Source organism: Linepithema humile, chromosome 1 (assembly GCF_040581485.1).
Source record: "Linepithema humile isolate Giens D197 chromosome 1, Lhum_UNIL_v1.0, whole genome shotgun sequence".
NCBI lineage: Eukaryota > Metazoa > Arthropoda > Insecta > Hymenoptera > Formicidae > Linepithema > Linepithema humile.
The window spans coordinates 602,675-630,257 of NC_090128.1; the positions used below are offsets into that span (position 1 = coordinate 602,675).

Here is a 27,583-nt window from a genome sequence, read left to right on the forward strand (position 1 = left end):
TCATGCTGATGGGTGCTTTCCACGTAGGGCTCTTACATTACTATCGGCTTCACGCCCGATTTAATCATCCGTTACACATCGCCCGATCTTTCCCCTGATCGCTATATGAACCGGTTTATACACCACAAACTTTTGTGTTAGTTAAACGCACGTTGTATTCGTAGCGGAATCACGTTACACTCGTCATCTACCACCCACGGAGAGTTTTGTGGAATTGATTTGTTCAGATACGATTTTCAAACTAATTTTCAGCGATTTTCTTTATAAGCACATATTTCACGCGCGTATTAAATATTTTAGAAATATATATATGCTTTGCAATTAAAATTAAATTTATATTTTAATTTTATTCTATTGCAGTATTCAAAAATATTTAATATAAAACGTTTTTTGTTTCAATATATACTATTAAATGTATTATAAAAAATTATGCTTTTTATATATTCATAACGTGATATATCTATTAAAATTGCAATCTGTGATAAAACAACTGATAATGAAAACATTAAAAATTTTTTTTCGTTCTTATATGTTAAAATAATTTTTTCAAACATGATATGCAAGCAACAAAATTTCAAGTCATCTCATAGATGATTCAGAGCAATTCAGTAACGCCTTAAGACATAAAAAGAAATTTGTATGTCATCTTGAATATTTATCGCGTCAATAGACATAAACAATATGTGTCAAGACCATAGCGATGCGTTCAAAAAGATAGAAAGTAACAATCTTCTCATCAGTGCTTGGTTAAGATTATAAAAAAATTGAGAATGGCATAGAGTTTGCTTAACAATCTATAATATCTTTTCTTCCTTCTATTGTAGCAAATTTTATTTTTTTTATTCGTGATTAAAAAACACCTATCATCTTTTAATGCAATCGTTTAAGCGCACGCTGGAGAACTGTAATTAAATAACTTCAAATTAGACATATTTTTTTCATAGGTAAAATATTTGAAATTTATTACTTTAATTAATTAAAAACCGATAGATATCGATAATATCGTTTGAGAGTATAAGTTTTCGATCGACAAATGTAATTAGCCAGGCGGATGACTGACGATTGATATCATTTCGGTGCAGAACAAGCGCGCGATGTATCACGCGTGGACAGACGCGCTAATCTCATCGCGAATATTTATGCCGCGGTGCAAAGGCAGGATCGACTGTTCAAAGCGCTCGTCTAACGTTCCCACGCATTGTCCGGTTAGCACGAGAGGCTGGAATTAGACTCCGTAGAATCTATCTAAGAGCGACAGCAGAGTTGCCCCAGATGTGGAGCGATATCAGACTATTCCTCCGGCACATGTCGTTTCTTATCCGTTAACAAAACACACCCACATTCATTAATACTCGAATGGCCGAGAGTTGATGGTTGCTTAGAACAATGGTTTCCTATTTTATGAACAAATAAAAATAAGAATTGGTCTATAATCAATGAATTATCATACCGGAAAATTAAATTATGATAGTAATTATGATGTATCTTTGATAGCACGAAACTAAAAAAATTCTAGCGTTAAGCCATACAGTCGACATCCGTCGAGAAAGAAGAAGTCAATTTGGATTGAAGATAAACAAAGTATTATCGCGTGATTCTGACATCACGTGTTTTACAGTCTACCACAAATAAACGCTCGATTGAAGAGCGCTGAAGTTTGAGAAGTGACTTTCACAGAGATTCCTCTTGTCTTCGGTGCGCTCACTGTTAGCACTGACAGCTGATTTCCGCACTTATGAATCATCATGCAAGATGGTAAAAAATAGAATAATAGAATGTAAATTGATAAAAGGTATTTAATTACTATATTATTAATTATTTAATAATATTATCTAAAATTTAAGGTAGAATAAAAAATATTAAAATGTTAAAAAAAGGGTAAAAATAAAAAAAGATAATTTAGCAATTTTCATTAAATTTAGTAATTAAAGGATTTTGAGGTTATTGACTTTGATATCAGTATCTCCAAATTCAAAATGGCGGTTCCAAAATGGCCGACTAAAATGCAGAAAGCAGTCAGTGATATTTTTTTCGGAAATTTTTGCCGAATATAAAAATTTAATTATTTTTTAGAAAATTAATTATTAGATAACGCTATTTTTAAAGAATTTATGTCAAATAATTTTTGATCGAAATATTAATCTAGATTTTTATTAAATTTTATTAAATGCAGGTAGATTAAGAAACGAGATTTATTCTCGTGATAGACAAGTTATAAAATTAATGAGAGATAATTGTCGCAAGTTGAGATTACATGATCACAATTCGTATTTTTGTATTCGTGTCGACGATGTCTACGACGGTAATATTGACGTCTAAAAACAATGGTAATCCGATCAACGCGCGTAAAAATTCGCTGTATGGAACATCGCTACGACGATACCATGCGTGATTTATGCGCATTCAACTTCCGGTTCTCCAATTCGCGCGGATCATGAACTGACATTTCCATCGTTCCGACCCCACCATCGTGCCAATCGCGCGCCATCCACCTGACTCGATGTGTCCCTCGAGCTGCAACCCTCGTGCTCGCGATAATCACGAATAAACGCGGTGCATCCTTCGCGCCGGACCATCGCTCGATCGTAACTCCTATCCCACACGGCTTTCGATGCGGGTTTCCGCGAGCGATACAATTCAAGGACATTTCTTACTCACCACAGCCTCGACGACCGGTATCCACGTGGCGAGCACCAGTAGGGCAAGGACGCAGGTGATTCGCAGGACGAGCGAGATCGGCCGCGAGATGCCGCGACTCGCGTCGCCGGTAGTTGTCGACGTCGTCGCGGCCCTAGGCCGCATCGTGCCCTGGCCTCCTCTCTGTCTTCCGCAATGGGTCCGCGGTCCTGCGGATCGACGATCCTGAAGAGTCCGCTCACCTCCGAGTCCGAGTCCTTCTCGCGCTTTGGCTGCGTCTCACGTCTTCGAGAGAAAGAGAGAGAGAGAGAGAAAGAGAGAGAGCGGCGTCCAGAATCCTCAGCAAACGTTGTGCGGCTCGGCAGTATATCGCGCTGGAACCGTGCCGGCTAAGTTCGTCGTCGTCGGCCGGCCTGTCGGCGCAACGCGATGTTAAAGGGCCAGACAGTCGGCCTGGTTAGCCCGTCCTCCTGATCGCTCGGCGCTACACACAGACGGGCGGACACGAGGCAGGCCCGAAGGCGGCGGAGGAGGTGCGCTCTTTCTTTCTCTCCTCTTCTTCTCTCCTCCCCGTCGTCGTGTCTCTCCCTCTTTATCGCTCTTTTCCACCGTCGCTCCCCCGCCGAGTCCGCACGCTCCTTCTCACTCTTTTTCGTCGGCGGTCTGTATCCTTGCGCGCGCTCGTCGGACTCTCGCGGCACGCTCGACGGTGGCGCGCGGCCTCCTCGATACTCGGGCCCCGCTCTGCCCCGCTCGGCCAAGTTCCGTAAAGCTCGAGCTCTGGTTGAGGCTGGCGGCTCGGAACCGGCGCGACCGACACCGGTAGAGTCTCTCGCGGCCGCGCAACAGTCCTCGTGCGACGCGCGACCACGCGAGCGAACGCTCGGATCGGAGGCGGCCAGCGACGAGTCCACCACCTTCTCCTTCTACTCCTTGCCCGATCCTCTCTTCCTCCTTCTCTCCTTCTTCACTTCTCTCTTCGGCTGTTTCTTCTTCGTTCCCCTACCAACCCTGGAGAGACGGCACACGTCCACTCGCACGTTCCTTCCTTCCCTTCCTCTTGCGCGCCCGTTTCTTCGCCTTCTTCTTCCTCTTCTGCTTCTTCCCGGCTCGCAGATCCGGAGTTCGACCGGAGGCAGGCAGACAGAAGACTCCGACGGCGTTTCTCGCAGAAGCGAGAGAAGAGCAGAGTGTGTGGGAGAGAGGGGACGATATTCCCCCTCGTCGACGTCGGGGCGAACGAAGCGAGTGAACGAGCGAGCAAGCGAGCGAGCGCGTGCGACGTCGCCCGTCTCGCGGAAGGTCGGGAGAAGGCTCTCTCTTCTCGCCCGGTCCTTTCGGCGGAGGAATTCTAGCTGGCGTGGCTCGGCGCGGCGGCCGCCTCCACCTTCCTTCTTTCCCTCCACCCGGAGTCCATTCAGAGTCCTCCCTGGATGGGATGGTCCGCATATACCATCGGTCTACTCGGTGCCCGGTCCCGCGCGATATTTTGTGACTGCCTCTGTCTGTGCGGTGCTCGTGACTTTAGCCTGTGCTTCTCGGCTCCCTAGATCCGTCGAGGAATAGGGAGGTCGACATGACCCAGTTGGGATTGCGGTGAGTTTGCTTTGCTGATCTCGTTTTCTCTCTCCCTTTCTCTAATTCCGTCGCGTTCCTCCGATTCCTTACCCTTGTTCGTCTCGTCCGGTGTTTCCGGAGCCGTCGGCTCCCTTTTTCTTCCTCTTTTACTTCCTCTTCGTCTTCTTCTTCTTCTTCTTCATCCTCCGAATGTCCTTTCCGTTCTTCGTCTCGTCCTGGCTCGTTGCCCGACGGGCCGACCGTGGCGATCCCGTTGCTTCACGGAGGGGATAGTTTCACCCCTCGTTGCGCGCAGGCTTCCACGGAAAGGTGAGAGAGAACCCCAAGGACGTGCGCGAGGCGAACCCGCGTGCGCGCAGGAGATCGTCCTCCCGATCCGACGCAGCTCCGACGCAGCCGCAAATCGTGTTCTCCGCACCTCTCGCGCTTCCTCATCTTTCTCATTCACGCGTATTTTTTCTTTTTTTTTTTTTTCTTTTCTTGTGTGCCTTAAGTTCCTTTACCTTCGGTGACGAATATTTACTCTGCTTCTTGCCTCGATGACGTCGGACCTTCACGAGGTAGAACGATTCCTTACGAAACGTCCGCTCCGCACTTTGAACTCTCACAACTTGACTCGCGCGGTTCAACGTCGACTTTACTCAAGTGATGTGCATAAGAAAAATTGTATATTTTGTAAAAGAATGTTATGTACGTAACTTTTGAAAAATTTAATGCGCTCCATCGCAATGTTGTTGCAAAATGTTTTTTAAAAAAGGATTTGCGATATGCATTTGTGCGATGCATTTTTACTTCTCATCGCGTTGTTTTATCTTTCTTTTCATCCGGCTTTACGCATTTATACGAGTTTTCAAAATAATATCCCAGTGTACCTCTGCTTTCAGATTCGTCGCAACCGCAGTTTGCCTGGCCGGGATTGCTAGTGCGGTATGTACAAATTCATGTGTGATCGCTTTCTTTTCTTCGCGAGTGATTATGATATCATCAAATATCGTAACAATATTTGAATTATCCGTGCAATGCTCATCTATTTTTATAAATTTTTTAGAAGCTTAGATTTTTTAAAGCTGTTTATTTTTTATAATATGTGTCGCAGAATCCAAAACTTAAAAAATAAAAACAAAAAAATATACATTACGTATTTTGCTTGCGATACCTGAATCATCAAATAAACTCCGCGTTGCTATCTTCGCGTTTTTAAAACTCTCCGCTTGCTTAACGCTTTTGTGAATGGACGCGGTTTTTATCGCGATTAGTTATATTACAAGAATTTTCTGTTGGAAGAATCATCGGTATGCACAAGGAAAGTAGACGAATGCCGCAATCGACGCTGCATTCGATTGATATCTCCCGATCGATCGGGAGAACAATTCCACCGTGGCGGAAATTAAATCGGAAATTGCTGACGTTATTTGGGGATGGTGTTTTCATGTTGACTCGCGTGTACCTGCGATCTTGCGGTACACCGTGTTCGCGCGACCGGTTCGACTGCTCGCGGCTTATTTCGATCCATTCATCGAGTGCGTATATACAATACCTTGCGCCCACTTGACGCACGGCGTTCGTTGTAAGCTGATTGCGTTCGCAGCGACGTGCAGGCACGTGTACCCACGTTGCGTCGCGTTGTAGTTCGCCGTTTGTTTGTCGAGTGAAAAAAAAAAAACGAGTCTGGATCGAGTGCTATCGCGTTTCACTCGTGGTTGTAGAACGCAGTTCGACGTAGTCGCCGAGGGCGCGTGCGGTTTGGACACGCCGCCACCTGTGAAGAGAGATTTTATCGCGATTGCTGCACGTACGCACCCACGCTCGTCTCCCGATAAAGATATTTGTGAAAAACATATCTTCCTTATTCTCCCACGAAATATTCGTGCAATTCAATTTTAATTTCCTAATTTTTACGATTTATTATTGTCGAAGAAATCAATCTGCGCTCTGCAAAGATATATTGTTAAATAAAAATAAAAATAAAAACTCTCGTAATTAAATAATTCTTTAAGATTCCGTGTATTGTTGAATTTTATGATAATTTCGGGACATCTTGCACCCTCGCTTTGAATACGAAACATTACGCATTGTCTTTCGTCTGTGAAACATTCGTTCGTATGCGAAATATCATGAAGGGGAGGAGGGTTCGTACAAGTGGCGGAGTCTGTATTTTAAGCGCGTTGCATACTACTCGGCGATAAGAATCGTTTTATGGAAAATTACCAGGCGTGTGACAAATATAGCGGTGATTGTAGAGGACGTAATAAAAGTGAGCAGAATTTCGCTAGTTTGTATTAATTGGTTGTTCGTTTGTTGTATCACAATTAAGGCGGTGTAATGCAGCACGCAAAGACAAAACAATCTACAAGTGATAAAATGTGTTGATCTGTTATTTATAGTTATGCGACCTATATATTTAATTTCTCTTTTTTTTAATCAAGAGATATAAAGACATATCTAGTGGATCTCTTAAATAAATTTGGGTCGAATAATTTCCGGGAATGTCATTCACATATCCGGTTAAAGCATCGTTAAAGTCATTTCAAATCAAGACATATCAACGTAGGCGGCTTTATCATCCAGTGAATGAGATGCAAGCACGTGTAATATTCGCGTAATTGTGCATGTTTATAAAAATGAAATAAATAGAAATTTTTCTAAAAATTAAAGATTTTCGATTTTGCAAAATTATAGAAGCGAATTATTCAGAATTTTAATTATTTATTTTCCAACAACCTATATCGAGTATTTCATAAAAAAAATCTGTGAAATAGATAAAAAGACTTCTAAAAAAGTAGATTTCGAAAATTGCCTGGTATCTTTCGCTGTCTATAGTAGTGCCGTTATGGTAGCCCGACTACCAGGTGCTTCCTCTATATATTACAGTCATTCGTGCTGCCCTTTCATAGCCTTTCTTCGGCTCAGTTCCTCGAAACGCTCGATCGCAGTCAAATAGCACAGTAGGAAGCAGCAGGATTCTGCTTATAAAATGATGTCAGCAGGGTTCTCTGTATACACATATGATGTTTATATATATTTGTGGGTGCAGTACATAGACTGTGTGACAGACGGTCTTTCTACACACGTACAATCGCCTTGCGCATAAAATACGCAAATTATCTAGAAAATAAACAAGTTGTTGCTTATTTTAACGTCTTTCTGTTGAACGCACAAAAAACTATTCGAACTATATCTAGAAGGCGCTTCATATATCATATTTAAATAGATTTTTAGAAATTTTTAAATATTTTATAAATTTGTTCGTAGAATCAAATAATCAATGTAGGTCAGCGGAAAATAGATAATTAACATGCTGCAAATTACAATTGCATTCTAGTACAAATTCCTCCTATTCGATCGTCGTAGTAGCCCCTCTGAAATTTTACATCTATCGGTTTATCCTTCGGCGAGGACTCGGACAACAGGAACGGGAAGGTGTTAGATCCGAAATAGGGCAGTCCGTTTCTTACGGAGACTAGTCCGCCTACGGTGCCGTAACTGCGCTAGCTGTAATTTTATTACGCCATGTACGCGCGCGTGCACCACACACGCGAGCCGGCTTAGTCACTACTGGAAATAGTCAGCAATTGAGCGCTCGGGACTTGATTTCGCCGTCTCTCGCAGACTCGTCGGAGTCCTGCGGGGGCGCGCAAGCAACGAGGTGAAAACAGGCAACGTCCCGGCCACCTGTTTCGCGACGTTTACATTTTTCGTACAATTCCTCTCTTACGTCAAGAGAACGTTTTAAAGTAAATTCACAGGGATTTTCTCGAAATTTATTTACGTCGTGTAATTTGTGTCGCAAAATAAGCATCCGTCCAGTCAGCGATCTCGCCGCATAGATATGACGAACTAGCGATTGTTTGATATCGGAGAAGCGATACCTGAGACTTGAACTTCGAACAGCGCGTGCTTCTTTTTTTCACGCGAAACTTTCTCGCAAGCAATTTATTCTTTTTAACCCTTGGACGGCGAATCGCGGACGGTAGTGATACGTTGTGACCTATACCGATTTTTACGTTTTATTCCCATTGTAGAAATATAATACTTCGATTTAGACACTTTTTTCTTTTCAAAATTTTGCGTGTACAATTGATTGCAGAAATACTAGTTCAACGCTGTCCGCCTTCAAACTATAAGAATAAAAATAAAATAATAAATCTTTACTCTATTCAGTTATGTAATTGTTGGAATATAAAATGTTAAAAGTATATTTAATACTTTTCTATTAAATTTCTCTCGAAAAGTGTTGAATAAAAAGAAATCAAAAAGATTTATCAGAGATTCTGCATTTAATAAGAAATTCGTGTCTTTTAATTGCCAAGTATTACATAAGAACGAGGGTCGACATTATAAAATTCACGAAGTCAATAATTCTGCCGTGGCAGTCGACTTGTCGTTAATTAATTGAATTGCAAATTTCGCCGCGTCCCTTAAACGTCCGCGGTGAATTCCTTGTCGCTGCAGCGAGCCAGATTAAAATCGGCGGACACATCGGAATCTCGCCATCCGACGCTGCCGCCATCCGTGCATTATGCTCATGAATACGCGTGGTGCCGCCACGGGATCAGAAAAAATCTCGGGTAACGAATTAGCGTATTCTGCGTCCCACGTAGAGTTAACGTCAGCGTCAGCTGCGATCGTTAAGCACGACCAGACTCGGATGTGACGGCGAGAGATGAAAAAGAGACGCGGGCGGGTCGAAAGACGGCGGAAAAAGAAGATAAAGAAAATCAAGACGAGCAACCGGTAAAGACGAAGAAGAAGGTCGTCGGCGAAGGGACGGGGGAGGGTCCGTCGCGAGGGGACGCGAAGCGGGACCATCATCGTGGTCGCAATATACTCAGCTCTCCGGTTGCGTTGCGCAATCGTGGATTCACGAAGGCGGCCGAGATAGGCGATAAAAGGGACAATTCTTGAACCGTCACGAAAAGATATCTCATATCTAAAATAAGAGAATTGGGTTAAGCGTTTTGTTAAACGAAATTGCTAGCAAGCGCGTAGATCGTCCTCGTACGAGCGAATTTCTATCAGCCGGTCTCGTAGAGCCGTTTTCTTCTCGTTCGGCGGCCTGTCCACTGGTGTAATGGCTGCAAATCGACCGATCAGCATCGAAGAACCTTGATTTGGGTCGAAGGACGTTAACCCGGCTTGGTCACGGTGCTGTATCACGCGTCGCCAAGTTAATGTGCATGATTTTCGTTCGTGGCAAACAAGAAGCTCTCTTCGGTTGGTGCGAGAATATGCTATTGCATTTTTTGAGTTGCGAACGTAAGAACATATTAAATCCGTTTTAACGAAAAAATATTTATTTCTTCAATGAACGTGCAACGAATTTTTCTCTAATAAAAATTGAATTTTATTCGCAGCTTTCTCGCCGTCTAATTTTTAATATTAGATATCTTGGTAAACTTTAAAGAGTAAAATTTCATTAATTTTTAATATATTTTTACAGTAAAAACAACACAAATTTTTAAATTTCTCTGTATGTTTTTTTTCCTGATCTTTATAATTTCGAAGTTAATATATCAAATTATGTTAAAATTGTTGCATTCTGTTATTTCTTATAGACATTTTATAATTATAAAGTTTATTTATCCATTATTCGTGTTAATTCTTTGTATAGTTATTTTATATAGTTATTTGTATAAATTATTTTTTGCATAGTCGTTACATATAAGAGAACAGCTTGACGTGCGCGATTCATATCCGAGATTGAAAGTGCTAAGCGGTCTTCTAATCCACGCATTATCCGGGCGCGACATCAGCTCGTGCTGGCAGTTATCATCTGCATAATTCATGCATCGCGTAGCGTTAGGCAGGATAATTTCACGGTTTGCAGATTTGCAGCGTGGCGCGCCGCGCTCTATCCGTACAGTGTGGCCGATCTATTGTTGGATGATGGGTTTATCATTGAGACGAAACCGCCCCGCACATCGCTTTCCTGCCAGTTAGGGTTTACCGACCGACACGAGCTACTTCCGCTTCGGACGGCTTTGATTTCTGTTTCCCCTTTCACGCGAGTTGCGCGGACACGGTGACGTATGAGCGCGCAATAAGTCGAAATTGAATGTATATATTGATAGAGAGATGGAACATCGACGATTTCACGGTGCTTTGACGTGAGCCATTTGCGCGATTTACGAGGCACGCTTCTGTATCATCAGATTTTGTGGTGGATCAAATTTAAATCGGAATCAGACGGGATTAAATGAATAGATACATTTGTGACATTATGACACAGTGACATAGTGAATTTGAGAAGAATAATTCCAATTAGAGAATTTTGAACGAAAGATTTTCTGTGAAATAAATCGATTTTTACATCTGTGTTTTTTCTAAATTATAAAAAATATATATGCATGCTCTTGTGGTCATTGGGTTTTGTGACAGATTAAATCCAGCTTCATCGGAATTAGATAGAGGATTAGTGTTCGATGGACGAATAAGTCTATGACGAGATAATTCGAGGAGAATTATTCCAATTTGCAACGCAAAGATTGGAAACAAAATTTTTTCTATGGGATGGATCGATTTTTTTAACTATGTTTTTTTTTTAATATCTTATGATGGATCTAAATAAAACAATAATATTCAAATAACGTTCCACTTTTGAAGCTTCTCTTTTCCCATTTTCGCAGTCGCAAAATTCATTGATTTTTAGTGTTTTAAGATCCATTTTGGTTATCGCTTCGTGTGATATCTCGTCCAGAATAAATTCTGACTGTGAAGGTAAAAAGTGATCAAGTGACGGGTTGTCAATTGCAAAACCTATCGTAATATCACGGTTACTCTGATTCTACAAAAAATTCCGCAGTCCGTCATCTGAATCGGGCTTCGGTGACTTCATGCGTCTGCGAGAACTAGCCCGAATTTCACAGTGAGCGCGGATGAATGAAATTTTAAAAAGACGCTCTATCGTCATTCTATCGCCGCGTATACGGTACATGTGTGCCACAGACGTGCAGCCACTCCGAGGGCGGTACGTCATCTCGGAACGATAACCGATTATCTCCCCGTGCTTCCTGCCAGCGCGTGCCATCCTCGGGTATACGAAAAAAAGGACAAAAACATGAAAACGAGGGCAAGACAATGACTTTTTATAGTTTTCTTTTAGGAAAATAATGATGCATTCGCTGTGAATCTGAACGCGTTCGTTATATTGCTGCGAAACGACGCTTTCTGTAGAGGAAAAGAAACGATGCCTACCGTTTTATCTTGTTATTACAGATCTTGTTTTTGCATTGAATACAAAGTCCCGAATGTATTACATACAATTTTTGAATTTTTAACGAAGCGGTAATAATTTCACAGTTCAGCTATGTTGTTCAACAATAATTAAATATCGCGCTACATTATAAAGATTAAGAACTTTTATTATTATATAAAAAAGTTAATGAATATATTAGCTCTTAATTAAAAATTAAATTTAATCGTTTTATTACTTTAATTGTTGTCTACCGTAGCGCAGGGAGTAAGGAAAGAAAGATGTGATAAAGACATTAGACACGTGATCGCTAACGCGGTTTTATCTCCTCTTCGGAGACGCACGAACAGTCAGCAAAGATCTTTTTGTGCCATCCTACGGTTCGCTACGAGAGACCGTAAGAACGATGCACTCGGTCGATAAAGCGTAAATCTTGGCCGCACGAAATGCGAGCTCGTTAAATTTACGGCCATGCCGCTTGTGTCATGGAACGCATACCTATAAATCCCGGAAGAATACCATTTAATGGGTGCACGCGGGGTTACGGGTCAACTTAATGTTATACGAGTAAACCGTCACTCGCATGCGCACTCGTGATCTTGCCGTTAAATTTCTTCCGTAAATTAAGGTTAAGATGCATAGATATGTGATTCTCGTTATCAATTCTATGAATATTCTAAATGCATAAATTATATTAAATTTGTGTAAACTGTTACGTTAATACGATAGGAAAAATATAAATATTGTTAAGATTGATAAGAAAAAAAATATAAATATAAATATTATTATATATTAGATTGACACATAGAATAAACCGAAATTTACGCTAATGTTTCGCGTAATGAGACTTTTTTTTATTAATTTGATTAATTTTTTAAAATGTGAATTATAAGACATTCAGATTGAAATTTACATCGAATTTTTGTACACAATTTTTGATAGTACATTTATTTTTCTATTTCTTTTTTATATCGTCACAATAAAAATTGCAAATAAATTAGGAAGCAAACTGCATTTTAATAAAGCTCATATTTGATAATTAACATACATATTTCGAAATTCAATTTTGATGTCTGCATATTCGGCATTATTAGCCGCAAATTAAAAACTAATCGTTAAATGACAAGCGCTGGTTGCAGCCAGTTGCTACACGTCATCATATGTTATCAATGCTCTAGTTTCTAAAATCCCGAACGTGATTTTCCTTCACACCGTTAATCGACTGGACACATTTTGCTGTGTAAGTTTGACAAACGACAATCCACGGTCTTTTCTTCCGTTATATCTCATGCACACCTGTATTCTTAGCTTGCAATTGGTATCGCGCTTTATAAGTCGCTACATACTGTTCCAATTCCATTTGCAGAACCTTTTATTTCCGAATATTTGTTTTAGCAATATAATTCCACATGGTCGCAGAAACCGCCTCCGGTCGTGCCGCTGGACACAGCACGAGGTGATATTCATATCGGAAAGCCCACAAACGGTAGCGATGACGATGGTAATTCGGAATGGAATTACAACACTGGGTTCACGGACGAAGGTACTTGGACAACATGCCGCCTCATGCTATGATTTATGTGAGAAATAGGAGGAAGCACAGTAACTTATTCCTATTCTTCTTCCCTTAATCTCTCCAGCACAACTTTTGTGTTGTTTGATAATATAAAAATTTATATGTCGACTTTCATGCTAAAGATGTTACTGCATTCGATAATTTTACCACAATATTAATATTAGTTGGCATAAAATTAGTTCGTGTAAAAATATTTATGTAAAAAACATGTGCGAGAGAGGGCTAATGTTGCATAAAAAAATACGCTTGCGTAAAAAATTATGTATGCATAAAAATTTATATCAATGTGTAAAATTGCGAAAGTTTAAAGAGTCGACGTGCTTTAATATCGTTCCGTGCAGACGATTCGTTTTCAAACTGAATATTATCGCGTGCAACGGGGCCATTCTTCTGTTCTTTAAAATCTGGCAATAATAGGGATAGATGTCGGAAACTGCTATTAAAAGAATCCTAACATTATACTCGCTGATTGGCATGTCTAGGAGACTACGATACGGAAAGGCGGAACTACAATTCTACTGGTCATCACAGTCCCGACGAGAGGACTCGATGGAATATTCACAGAAACAGGAGCGATCCTTACGATCCTCGATGGTACCATCGCAATCGAGCATCGCAGAGCGGCTACGACAATAGGTATCCTGAAAGTGGCAGTTCCTCAGGATCCAGAACTGACGAAAATCGACCGGATCCCGGTCACAGCGACGGATTCGACACGTATAGCGGTAATCATATAAAAAATTACTGAAAAAAATATGCCAAAATATGGATTTGCAGTTAGTCGGTCTTCCTTTTTATCAAATCATTCAGACAGCTCTAATAGTATGTAATTTTTTTAGGCGCCGGCGAAAGTGAGCGGGGAGGAGGATCCTACAACTATCAAGGAGGATCTAGTGATCCTTATGGCGGCAGCGATCCTTATGGAAGTCGTGATCCTTACGGAAGTCGTGATCCTTACGGAAGCCGTGATCCTCACAGAGGAGGCTATGGGGCGGGAGGTGCGGATTCTTATGGTCGAAGAACCGACGACGGTCGCGGCGGTGGTCGTGGCGATCCTTACGGAGGAGGTCGCGGCAGTGGCGATTCTCACGGAGGAGGTCGCGGCAGTGGCGATGCTTACGGTGGCGGCCGTGGTAGTTATGGCAATTATGGCGAGGACAACGAAAATTATCCGAGTAATTTTCAAGTAGTGCCTATGCCTGGGGCACCTCGAAACTGCACTGGATCTGGGTGCTGCGTACCCAAGTGTTTCGCCGAGAAAGGATCACGGGTTGGTTTCCGCAAATTGATAATAAAACATTAAAAATTTTAAAGCGGCAATTTAAATATTTTAATATCAATTTTCTAAAAATTGCGATAAATAAAATTGCACGTTATCTTATTCTTGAATTAAAATTAATTTTTTTACACATTTATCTCATCTACATTTGCATTTCTTGTAAGATTTTCATGTAAAAAATAAAATGGATATTGCATATAATATGCTCAAGTTAGAAAAAATTTTGAAGGTGACAGAGAGTACGCATCACTTATTAATCGTTTATAATACTTTTATACTTCTTTAGAATAAGAATTTTAAACGAGAATTTATTTTATCGCGGTATTCTTTCATCTAGGGACCGCCAGGAATAGTCGGACCGCAAGGTCCTAAAGGACAACGAGGATTTCCAGGAGCAGAAGGTCTTCTAGGACCCAAAGGTGAAAAAGGAGATCCCGGCCCGCAAGGTCCACATGGTGCGAAAGGTGACAGAGTACGTATTTTTTTTTTTTTGGTACAATTATGATACATTTAATCTTTTTCAAGGAATAATTTTATGTATTATTAAAGGGAAAAATGGGTATGCCTGGCTTTCCCGGTATAAACGGTGTGCCGGGAATACAAGGATCTCCAGGATCCCCTGGTTTGCCTGGTCGTGATGGTTGCAACGGAACAGATGTAAGAAGCAATCTTAAAATAATTTGTAATTTGTTAAATTTAGCATCTGTTACTTCTTTATGACTACTAATTAATAATAAATTTATAATATATTTAATAATATTTATAATAAATAACACCAAAAATAATTAGTTTAAGCATATTAATAATTTATGTTAATACGAAAAGAGTTAATATGAATGAGACGATAAGACCGGACACGAAAAGATATTTCAGCTTATAATTCTTATAAGATTATATTGTAGGATTATAAAATATATATACGAGCGTATGAAAGAATGAACGAGAGAATAAGAGAGAATGTCGGAAGGTTTGATGCATGATTGCGGTATGACTGTTTTGAGTAAGTGCGGCATATGGTGAAAAAGAATGCGGTGTGTGATTAAAGTTTTGGAAAATAGCGTAAATGTGTACTTTATTGGGAATCGAAAGTGTGTATTAGAGAATATAAGGAGTGTTTTAAGAAATGAGGACAGTCAGTTTAAAGCGAAGAGGAAGAGCGCTTTTGAGAAGAGAGTGTACTTTGTAGCGTTTTAAGAAGTTAGAGTTTAGAGTGTCATCGAGTTTTTGAGCATTTCGAGGCTTGTGTGAATTTGTTACACTATCATATATTATAGTTAATAAATTGTTATTCTTTCCGTTACCCTTGGCCAATCATTTGTTCCACATTATTGTATAATTTTCTAGGGTCAGCCCGGCCATCATGGTCTTCCCGGAGAACCCGGACCTCGTGGTTATAAAGGTCCACAGGGTTCTAAGGGAGATAAGGGTCAACCAGCGTACGCCGGTGCTTTCCCGGTGGGTCAAAAGGGTGAACCTGGTATGGACGGTGTAAGAGGTCCCCCCGGTCCTCCTGGAGTGCAAGGAGACCGGGGTTTCTCTGGTTTAAAGGGCGAACAAGGTCCTTATGTAAGTATAACTTAAATCCATCAAAGATAAAATAAAAAAATAAAAATATTTTTGCAAATTATAATATAATATTGTATGTAAATTCAGGGTGCTCCAGGCGTGCCAGGTCCGAAAGGTGCGAAAGGAAATATGGGTCTTGGATTCGAAGGGATAAAGGGAGAAAAGGGTGTGAAGGGAGAACAAGGACTTCCGGGTACAACCGCGCCCATTATGCCGTTCGAAGGAACCTCGGAAGTCACGGGTCCGCCCGGAGAACAAGGATTAAGAGGAGACAAAGTACGTAAAGAATATTAATTTCTTTGGATTATTTCAATATTTTCTAATTCGAGTAATATTTAGGGTGAAATGGGACCGGAAGGACAAAAAGGAGAGCCAGGATTTATAGGTGATCATGGCATACCTGGAGGACCAGGCCACAAAGGAGAAAAAGGTCTTCCAGGAGCTCCAGGCATTCGTGTAAGTACACTCTTACTCATAATTAAAAAAAAAGATATTAAATGTTATATATAATATTACATTAACGTAAATAAATATAAATATGTAAATAGTATATAAATATACATTAATGTACAATTCTTTTATCATTAAAAAATAACTTCTTTAAAAATTGATGTTATTAGTTTAAATATAGAATATTATAATATATAAGAATTCTAATATTATATAAAAATAATCTAGCTTTGTTCGATTTTAGGGTAGAGATGGTTTCTCTGGACCTCCTGGGCCTCCTGGACGAAAGGGCGATCGAGGTATTGACGGATTGGAAGGACTTTCTGGACGACCCGGCAAAAAAGGAGAACCCGGCCAGGATGGACCTATGGGAGTTCCAGGATTGCGAGGACCTCCTGGTCCGCCGGGAGTAAATATCATTTTTTAATATTAACTTTACTACATTTTTATTTTTAAAAAATTATACATTTTATTATGCGTTTTTTGAAGATAATAGCAGAAGTTTTTGTTTTTTTTATTTAAAATATTTTACTAAAATGTTTTATTAAAGTTTTATTAAATATCGTGCTGTAGGGCGGTAAAGGAAGGCCGGGACCACCAGGACCGAAAGGACCACGTGGTTTTCCAGGACCTACGGGGCCGCGAGGAACAGATGGTTTTCCGGGAGATCCAGGACCGAGAGGTCCCATAGGTTTGCAAGGAGGCCCTGGTTTACCTGGAATTCCAGGTCCAGAAGGTTTCCCCGGAGAAAAGGGCGGAAAGGGTGAGCCTGGCTTGACCGGATTTCCCGGAGGTCCAGGACCGCGTGGATTCGACGGACCACCCGGACCGGCAGGACCGCGAGGACCGCCAGGAGAGAAGGGATTGTCGATAATGGTATTATATTAATTAATTAATTTTCAAATCAATCGTCAATAAATAAATAAATAAATTAAACTTTTGGTGTAATAATTATTTTAATAATTGATGTATTATTTAAAGAATAAATGATGGTGCATTTTGCGACGTAGGGTCCGAAAGGAATAGATGGAACGCCCGGTTTCGACGGAGAGAAAGGTCAAAAGGGAGAACGAGGTTACGGAGGTGTTCGAGGTCGACCGGGAGATTCTCTGGATGGTATTCCAGGAATTCCGGGTGCACCGGGTGAAAAAGGAGAAGCGGGAGTGGCAGGAAGAGACGGCTTACCGGGTATTCCTGGAGCAATTGGAGAGAAAGGAGATATCGGCGGTCGTTGCATAGATTGTATACCGGGACTGCGAGGCGTTAAAGGAGACCGTGGTGCAGACGGTATTCCAGGACTTACTGGACCTCGAGGACCGCCAGGAGAACGCGGTTTCCCTGGAGAATCCGGCGTCGATGGTTTACCGGGAGCGATTGGACCGCCAGGACCATCAGTATGTTAACAATTTTATTTATTAATTATTTAGACTTTATTTATATTGTTTTGCTAATTATGTGATAATATATATAAATATATATTTTATACATTTGAATATATTAAATATAATAATGTGCAAGCATATTTTACTCTTTTATACATATGATAAATAACGCAGATTTCTTTGCATTTGAGATCATTTTTTACTTATAATTTCTTATTTGTTTGTAAATTTGAACAAGGAAACATTTGTTTGATTTTAATAAGTTAGATACTTTTTAGATAAAGTTGTATAAAAAATCTAATACGGATTAGTATCATATACATATCAGTATACAAATTACACTGCAACTGTAAATTATTAAATAAAAAAAGTGTATCAATTTTTCAACAAGGGAAAAGATGGTATACCCGGTTCTCCAGGACCTCAAGGTGAGCCTGGAACCCCAGCAACGGTGACATATAATATGCTTAGATTAGAGAAGGGAGATAAAGGAGTGCGCGGAGAACTGGGTCGACAAGGCCCGCCAGGACCAGAAGGACCTGCGGGAGAAAAGGGCAGACCTGGATTCGAAGGTTTTCCGGGACTCAAAGGAACGCCGGTAAGAAATTATTTAATTTTAAAAACATTAGTTATTATTAATTATTTCAATCTAATTTTAACATTAAGTAAAATTAATAATTTAGTTATAGTTAAATTAAAATATTGACTTTAAGAAAGTTATTAATATTCTTCTCAAGAAATTTTTACATATTAAAATATAATCACTTCTAGGGAGATCGAGGGTTTCCTGGACAAGATGGAGTTCCAGGAAGACCGGGCACGCCTGGACGTAAAGGAGAGAAAGGATTAAGTATAAAAGGTGAATCCGGTGAATCAGGTCGACCAGGATCTCCAGGACAAAAGGGAGAACCTGGTTTATATGGCTCTAAAGGAGAACCTGGTAAGAGAGACTTTAATTTGTTAAATTTTCTATAGCTTTAGAATCTTTAATGTTTTCTTAATTATAAAAAAAATATATATATATTACATTATATAAAAATATGCATGTAAATTTGTAAATTTATCTGTAATTAGGTCAATGCCCGCCACTGAACACAATCAAAGGCTTTAAAGGCGATCGTGGTTTAACCGGTGACAAGGGAGAACCTGGATCACCCGGTGAAGATGGATTACCTGGTGATAGAGGATTGCAAGGTTTCTCAGTATGTATATTGATCGACAATATGAAAAAGTTAGTTACGTTAAAGAGTAATTATATTCTTATTTCTGGGTACTTAATAAATAATCACTTTCTTTGAATTAAATACACACGTTTGAATCAATAAGACTTTCAATTAATAGTTTGAACTTTCAATATTAAAGAGATATATAAATAAATGCTAAAATATGTAACAGACAGTTGATAATTATGTCACATATCAAGGAAAAAAAGATAATTTCACTGTATTTAAATTTTTATATGAAAAATTTAAATTTATAAATTTATTTAAATTTAAATTTATTTAATATTTAAATTAAGTAATATAGTTATTATTTAAAAATTAGGGTCCACCTGGTGCAGGCGGTCCTATCGGTGCTCCTGGCCCAGTGGGTCCACGTGGTTTACCAGGTCCGCGCGGTGACAAGGGTAACATGGGGCCGATGGGTTTCCCAGGAGAACCTGGCCGAGAAGGACCTAGAGGTTTCCCGGGCGCTCCGGCTCCGAAGGGTGACAAGGGAGAGCCTGGAATATCAGTCAAGGGTAGTCCTGGTTTAGCAGGTCCTCAGGGTGAAAAGGGAGAGAAAGGCCTGCCTGGACCACCAGGAAAAGAAGGTCCGGATGGCTATCCGGGATTACCAGGTTTTGCTGGCGAGAAAGGAGAGATCGGCGCACCGGGAATAAATGGCTTGCCTGGAGCGTTCGGTGAGAAAGGAGATACCGGTCCAGTCGGCCCACCTGGTCCTCCAGGAGTCGCCGGTCTTCCGGGAACCGACGGAAGCAAAGGCAAGACTTTTATTTTTGCAATTTCGCAAAAATTTTTTTACATTTTTGGCAAAAAAATGTTTTTACTTTATAATAAATTCTTATATAAATAATTTCAAATAAATTCAAAATTCTTATTTATATGACAAATCCATACAAATACAATAAAAAGACTCATATTATAACCATCAAATATAATATATAAGAGAGCGTAGAGAGCCATCGCAGGTTGCAGCGAAAATTTTACATATGGAAATTTATTTATCCACACAGAGACATATTAAATGTACGAGAGAAAAAATATCAGGGCGCGAATGGCTAAATCCCGGCTTTTTCTCTCGCTCTTCCTTCTTTCCTGAAATAATTTCCTTTAATTCGTACATTTTGATTCTCGAAAAATGAAATCAATGTACTTAATTTTCGTACACTTTACGTATCTCGATCTGAGATCGGTGTACATTTAATATGTCTCTATGTAGACAAATAAATTTCCATATGTAAAATTTTCGCTCCAACAACCTGCGATGGCTCTCTATGCTCTCTTATATATTATATTTGTTATTTATTTGAATTTATTTATTAGAATAATAAATTGTCTATTTATATTTATTTTATTTAATAATAAGTTGCTATTATTTTATCGTAAAGTAAATAATTTATAAAATTTAATAATGTCACAATTATGTAAAAATTCATTACATACGTATTAATCACAGATATTTAATCTATAGGCGAACCAGGATTACCGGGAGAACCTGGTAGATCGGGTCTTCCTGGATTCCCTGGAGCGAAAGGTGATCGCGGTGAACCAGGTATCGACGGACCAAAAGGATATCCTGGCAGACGAGGTTTGCCTGGTACTCCAGGTAGACCTGGCGTGGATGGTCCACCGGGTATAAAGGGGGAACACGGTGATCAAGGTTCACCAGGATTCCCAGGATTACCGGGTATGGAAGGAAAGCCTGGACGTCCTGGAATATCAGGTCTGAAAGGAGATCAAGGATTGCCTGGCGCGTCAGGTTTACCAGGTCTTATCGGTTACGAAGGAATTAAGGGCGATATTGGTCTACCTGGTCTACCGGTAATATATCTTATTTTTTATATATATTGTACATATTCTATAAATTTGAAAAAAATATATTATTATTAAATATTTAATATTTGATCATGTAATCAGGGAAGAAAAGGAGAGCCGGGTCAAGTTTCGGAAAAAGGACAGAAAGGTGAGCCAGGAATGCCTGGAATACGAGGTCCTCAAGGTCCACCAGGACGCGATGGTATCGATGGAGCGAAAGGTGAGCCTGGCAGACCAGGCATCGGTCGTGATGGATTGCCTGGATTGAAGGGTGAGTCAGGCGCACCAGGTCGGGACGGATTACCAGGCTTGCAAGGCCAAAAAGGTGATACCGGCGTACGAGGATTCCCCGGAATGAAAGGCGATTTGGTAAATTTCCCCTTTTAAATAATAATTGTGATTGAGAAAACTAACATTACAATTATTAACTTTTATTAAAACAATTGTAATGTAAGACACTCTACATATTTTTTACGGAAATTGAAAGAACATTTGATATGCTAAAGAAAAAAACAAAAAATATTTACTTTATGCGTTTTTCTTAAAATCATACAATTTTTGTTTAAAATATTTTTTCGTATAATGAATAGTTTATGATAGTAATTTGAGGTGATAATTTCAAGTGCCTCATTTTATATAATAAAACATATTTTAAATTGTTTCATAAATTTACATATTTATATCAAAATTATTTAATTTATATGATGTCAATTTTAACAATTTAAAATATTAATTTGTTTTTTTTTTTTTTTTTTATTCTTAATAGGGTCCATCAGGTGTTTCCGGAGAACCAGGACCACCCGGTATAGATGGCCTTCCTGGAGAAATTGGTGATGTTGGATCACCGGGATCACCTGGTTTCCCTGGACTTGATGGTGAAATAGGTTCTCCTGGACGACCTGGACTTGATGGTGTCAAAGGAGATCGCGGTTTACCAGGTGAGAAAAATATATTCGTTTTTATGCTAATATAATGTTTAATAAAAATAAAAATTTATTTTTTAAAATCAAACAGATAAATATCGCACAATGTATATAAACCGCTCAAGAGCCATCGCAAAGAGATTAAAATGTGCATCACCAATCTCAGATTAAGATACTTAGAGTGTACAAAAATTAAGTACATTGATCTCACAACGGAGAATAAGAATAAATCAGAATAAAAATTTCCTATTTAATTAGTTCTGATTCTCCGTTGTGAGATCAATGTACTTAATTTTCGTACACTCTAAGTATCAATCTGAAATCGTACATTAATGTCTCTTCGTAGATGAATAATTTCTATATATATTTTACATACATTAGTTTTATTTTTTAGTCAACTCAAAATTATCAGACAATGTTATAATAATTAAATGAAATAAATGAAATAAATAAAATTAGTATTTCTAAATTGTATTTTATATCTGATAATAAATTATTCATTTTATACGCAGTTTAATAATGCTCCGTTGATACATGAAAGTTGAGTGTAAAAAAAGTATTTAAATGATGTTAAATAAAATCGAATTTCAGGACTCGTCGGATTGCCTGGCATTCCTGGAGCCTTTGGAGACAAAGGAGATCGCGGCCCTCCGGGACCAACAATACAGATTAAGGGAGAAAAAGGTGAACCAGGTATTCCTGGATTCCCTGGAGGACCAGGTGAGAAAGGAGATCAAGGTCTGCTCGGTATCGCTGGTTACGATGGCGAGAAAGGTGACAGAGGTTTGCCTGGACTCGAAGGAGAACCGGGACCTCATGGTGCCCCTGGACCTAAAGGTATGCTTTCCATTCACATAAAATAATTCCAAATAATAATAAAATAATTTTAAAACAATAATCACGGAATTTTGAAACAAAATATTTGACTACTATTTAAAATATTATCTTCAAATTTTTAAAAATTTTCTATCATATTGTAAATTTTTATTGATATTAATTATTAATTAATTTTTTTACTGCAATTATTTATGAAATATTGTATGTTTAATATAGGCGAACAAGGACCTTCTGGTATTCCTGGCGTTTCTGGAATTACGATAAAGGGCGAGAAGGGTTTGCCTGGTTTACCAGGTAAGCACGGTCGAGACGGTTTTCCAGGACGAATCGGAGAGAAAGGTGAACTAGGATTACCTGGCCTGCCTGGACCGAAAGGAGATGCTGGTCCTTATGGACCGATTGGACCACAAGGAGGAAAAGGAGATCAAGGACCGCCGGGTTTGACCGGACCACCAGGACGCGACGGAGCTCCAGGTCTTGCAGGCGTACCAGGATTTACTGGAGATAAAGGTTCGAAGGGTGATCAAGGACTGCCTGGATTGTACGGCGCCCCAGGACAGAAAGGAGAATCCGGTCCGCCAGGTACTGAATATTATTTTACTTTTTCTTAAATTTTGATTAATTAAAAATATTGTAATTTCGAAACTTATTGAATATTATTTTTACCTTTTGTTGAAATTTCTGTTGACTGAAAATATTGTAATTTCGAGAATTAATTAAAATAATAATAATATATTGATTTGTTGATTTTTAGGACCGAATGGATTGGATGGACCTCCAGGAGAGAGAGGCGAGCGCGGTTGGGACGGAGTGAATGGTCTACCTGGACCAGTTGGCGAGAAAGGTGATAGAGGTTATCCTGGTGCAGTTGGATTGGCGGGTATTATTGGTTACGCAGGTCTGAAAGGAGACAAAGGTGACGACTGTATCGAGCCGCCGATGGGACCTAAAGGCGATCGCGGATATCCTGGTATGTTTTACGATAAATGTTACATATATGCAAAAATTTGACACTTCTTAAAATAAATTATAAAATATAAATTACTGCGTTGAAAATATAGCTGATAATGCAATATGTATAAATGTCTTTGAAAATTCGGTATCAAAAATATAAAATATAATTTTTATATTATATTTTCTTATTTCAATTGTGTTAACGCACGATGTATCTAAAATTATAAAAACAAATTTCTTTGCAGGACCGGCTGGCCCGCCTGGCCCGTCAGGAGAAAAAGGACTTCCAGGTCCGCCTGGCTTCCCCGGCTTAGACGGTATCAAAGGCGCTCAAGGTTTCATCGGTCCAGCAGGACCTCCCGGATTACCGGGATTACCGGGACCAGTCGGTGCGTCCGGTCTGCCGGGTCTTCAAGGTCCTGTCGGTTCGCCAGGACTTATCGGTGAGCCCGGCGCGCCCTGCGAAACGACGCCTGATTATCTTACCGGTATCTTGCTGGTCAAGCATAGTCAAAGTCAAAGCGTGCCAGTTTGCGAGGCTGGCCACATCAAGCTTTGGGAAGGATACAGTTTACTCTACACCGATGGCGATGAAAGAGCGCATTCTCAAGACTTAGGTAAGCTATTTGTCATATATTGTTCACATATCTCTTATTCGAAGTAACATTTTATTTATTTAAATCGTGTTCAGCAATATGATTTTAATCTGATTGGAAAATAACTGCGAAGCGCTGCTACAATGAAAAAGCAGTCTTAAAAATTATATTTTAGGAATTTTTTCGTTTTACATTTCACATATATTTGCTAAAAGAAAATATTGCCTAAAAAGTCCTTCTGATTTTTATTATTATAATTATTTTAATTTGTATTTAAAACATAACCTTCTGACCTGAATTTTCCGTGGATGCAATTTAGCAAAGATTTAGTGGATTGGTGTGATTAATCGCGATTATTCGGATTAAATTGTCATAGCTGGTATTTGAGCATTAATAGGCATTTAAATTTATTATTTAGCGAATTTATATGCATCGCGCCACATATTTTCGCGCAATTATTAGCACATTTATTAGCAAGTTGATGCGTATTTGTGCTCCATAAAGCGAGTCACGGCTGTTTTTTTTCTTCTGCATCGAGTCACGATTATACAAAATGATAACATTTATGAATGTCAAGTCGATACGACACGCATGATTAATTTCTTTTTTTTTCATTTTTTGCCAACTGATCTAAGTCGTCTTATAAATTATCGCAAAACAGGTTACGCCGGCTCGTGCGTAAGAAAGTTCTCGACAATACCTTTCTTGTTCTGCGACGTCAACAACGTCTGTCAGTACGCTAGTCGCAATGATCGTTCTTATTGGTTATCGACTAATAGTCCAATTCCCATGATGCCTGTCGAAGAGACGGCGATAGAAGAATACATCTCCAGGTACGTTTACGATATTCATTATGCATGCTGTATCCCGCTGAAATTTTTGCCGCGAGCATAAAGAGTTCTGCATTCCTTTGAAAAGGATAATTATAGAAGATTCAGAATAAAACCGGATATTCTTGCAGCCACAGATATCAAATTCAGAATCGAATTTCTTTAGCAAAATTTCGTAAAGAAATATTTAATTTTCATTATTCTTCTTAATAACTATTTGTCTTACTAATTTTATTTCTTTTTCTATCTTAAATATCTCTCAACAAGCAATTAAACTTCTTCAACTTGCGTTGAATTTATGTTAAGAAAAACTCTAGTTAAAACAATGTTTTGTTAGGTTTCTACAACTTCAATATTTAATTCTTGAATGCTTGTTTTTCATTTTTGATGTTGTTAAAGCGCAATGAATAGACATTATGAAATGTATATCAACATTCGTAAGATTCTACAACATTAACATAACTAATGTATTACTGAGAACGGCGCAAAGAAGCAAAGTTAATATTTCCATATTGAAATCGAATTCCTATGTGCAGCCGTATTCCCGTCAATTATGTAAAACGTCACTTTTTTTCTGCGTATAAAAAATTTTGATTAATACGCATTTTTCTGAATATTATGCGATGTTTACAGAACAGTTTACAGATTTATCAGATTTATCGAGTAATAATTTTGCAATTTTTGCGGCAGGTGCGTGGTGTGCGAAGTTCCGGCTAATGTGATAGCAGTACACAGTCAATCGATAAGCATTCCAGAATGTCCGGCAGGATGGACCGGTCTTTGGATCGGTTATAGTTTTGTTATGGTAAGTAACTTTTTACACACCGCGCAATATTGTAACGCAAGGCGACTTCATATTTTGCAGTTAATATTGATTTCTGATGAAAAAAGTAGCATAATTTTTCACTTCTAAATAACAAAGTTATTAACATTTATGCAAATTTTGAAAATATAAAAAAATATAGAAGACAGAACATTGGCAAATAAATTACGCCAGAGTTTGAAAAACAACAGATAATATTTTCACATAAAATTACGTTTCTACATTTTCTATATTTATTATCATTATTTCTCTACTGAATTCTCGTTTGAGTTCGGAATTCGCTTTGTATTCAGTTCACTGTAAGTGAGATCAATCATGTCCGAAAAGTAAACTTTCATCACTACGGGTTGTCAGAAAGACAAAGATTGTCTCTGCAGAAAGAGATCCATTTTATTCGAGACGTCCTCTCTTCATCAAGGTTTCTCATCGTTTCATCAATGATATTTAAGTAGTTAAGAGGACGGAATTATTTCACTCATTATTTTTCATTAATTCAATTACATTAAAGAGGGGGAAAAAATTAGATAAAATTTAAAAAATATATATACAGATTTGGCGCGCTTGGTTCTCAACGAGAGAAATTGAGTATTCAAATACATATTGAGCAAAATTCTTTGCGATCGTTTCAGCACACCGGCGCAGGTTCTCAGGGCGGTGGTCAGTCCCTGTCGAGTCCTGGTTCCTGCCTCGAGGACTTCCGCGCCACACCGTTCATCGAGTGCAACGGCGCCAAAGGACACTGCCATTACTATTCTAATCAGTACAGCTTCTGGATGGTGACCATAGAAGATGGCCAGCAGTTCAGAAGCCCCGAGAAACAAACTCTAAAGGCGGGCAATCTTAGGTCCCGAATAAGTCGCTGCCAAGTTTGTATAAAGAATACGTAAAACACACGCGCCACTGTTATACGCAGAAAAAGACACACGCATACACACACAAACATAAACACACATACACACACACACACACACACACACACACACACACGTACACAGTACACTTCTTTTTCCTCTTTCTTTTTTACACGAGAAGCGAAACTGTCATTACGAGTATAAACAAGCAGTGTTTGAAACCGATTGCAATTCCGCCGAGTTCAGATCGCGAGAGACCGGAGATACGCGAAAACGATCTCCACGATTTTATTCGAGACAATGAATGCGCATGTTCGTCGCATCCCCGCGGCATGGAACATCGAACTCGTCGGAATAGCGCCGGGAGTCGATCCCTGATAACAAGGAAGAAAAGAGCGATAACGTCTCGCGATGGAGCGACGGAACGGAAGTTTGCAGGACTCGCGCTCGATCCGTGCCGGCGACATCGAAATAAAGTGAACGACGCGTCCTTCTTTCTTGTGATTCCCTCTGCCGGGTGTGTTCCGCAACCGCGTCTTGTCTTCATTATTTCCTGCCCCCTCGCCCCTCACCGTCTACGTTTTGTCCTGGATAACTTCTTTTCCCGAGAGCCACTCTCCTCGCTCGTTACCCGCTCTTTTATCTTCCCCCGTGAGCGCGCTTCTTTCTTTCTTCCGCCATATGTGTTTTTTTTCTCTCTCTCTCTTTTTTTATTTTATTCTATGTATAACTATTCAAGCAAGTGCCTTTAGCGTACTACTCTAGCATGTAAAATAATATATATTTATATCTCGTATGAATCTCGTATTGAAGTCTAAGGTTATCGTACTACCACGGACACTGCCCATATCCAATATGGCACATTTACATATTGTATATTAATATAAACGATCTTAGCCTGGTAATCGTGTGACGCCAAATATTTAAATAAATAGGTATTTTGCTACGTAGCTAATAAAATTCTATTTTCAAACCTCACCAATTTGCTTGTTCTGTGACACGATCCTGAATCATGCGTATGAAGCGCGATTTTTGCATGTGCATTTGTAACGACGCATATAATTGTTTCGA

The 27,583-nt window shown here is 39.4% G+C and overlaps 2 protein-coding genes across 2 annotated transcripts in view; one reads left to right on the top strand and one right to left on the bottom strand.

Moving 5' to 3' along the window:
- Positions 1-3,131, bottom strand: part of vkg (viking) — a 47,893-nt gene extending 44,762 nt beyond the window's left edge. Inside the window, exon 1 of the mRNA XM_012370596.2 lies at positions 2,659-3,131. Coding sequence (XP_012226019.2) covers positions 2,659-2,802 — 144 coding nt within the window. The 5' untranslated portion in view covers positions 2,803-3,131. The remainder of the gene's footprint in view (positions 1-2,658) is intronic.
- A 409-nt stretch (positions 3,132-3,540) lies between these two features.
- On the top strand, positions 3,541-27,490 carry Col4a1 (Collagen type IV alpha 1). The gene is made up of 27 exons (XM_012370595.2): positions 3,541-4,233; positions 5,100-5,142; positions 12,803-12,950; positions 13,466-13,708; positions 13,823-14,253; positions 14,600-14,734; positions 14,812-14,919; positions 15,607-15,828; positions 15,916-16,104; positions 16,168-16,284; positions 16,523-16,687; positions 16,852-17,154; positions 17,289-17,672; positions 18,052-18,258; positions 18,432-18,600; positions 18,735-18,862; positions 19,206-19,644; positions 20,355-20,704; positions 20,801-21,067; positions 21,465-21,636; positions 22,213-22,458; positions 22,675-23,040; positions 23,213-23,428; positions 23,658-24,029; positions 24,670-24,841; positions 25,529-25,643; positions 26,291-27,490. Exons 1-27 carry the CDS (start codon positions 4,214-4,216, stop codon positions 26,546-26,548), a joined length of 5,985 nt encoding a protein of 1,994 aa, XP_012226018.2. The 5' UTR covers positions 3,541-4,213; the 3' UTR covers positions 26,549-27,490.
- Positions 27,491-27,583: the final 93 nt, after the last annotated feature.

Coding starts and splice junctions, on each gene's coding strand:
- Col4a1 (XM_012370595.2), top strand. CDS start 4,214: ATGACCCAGTTGGGATTGCG. Junction 18,601..18,734: donor TGGCTCTAAAGGAGAACCTG/GTAAGAGAGACT, acceptor ATCTGTAATTAG/GTCAATGCCCGCCACTGAAC. Junction 21,068..21,464: donor CCGGAATGAAAGGCGATTTG/GTAAATTTCCCC, acceptor TATTCTTAATAG/GGTCCATCAGGTGTTTCCGG.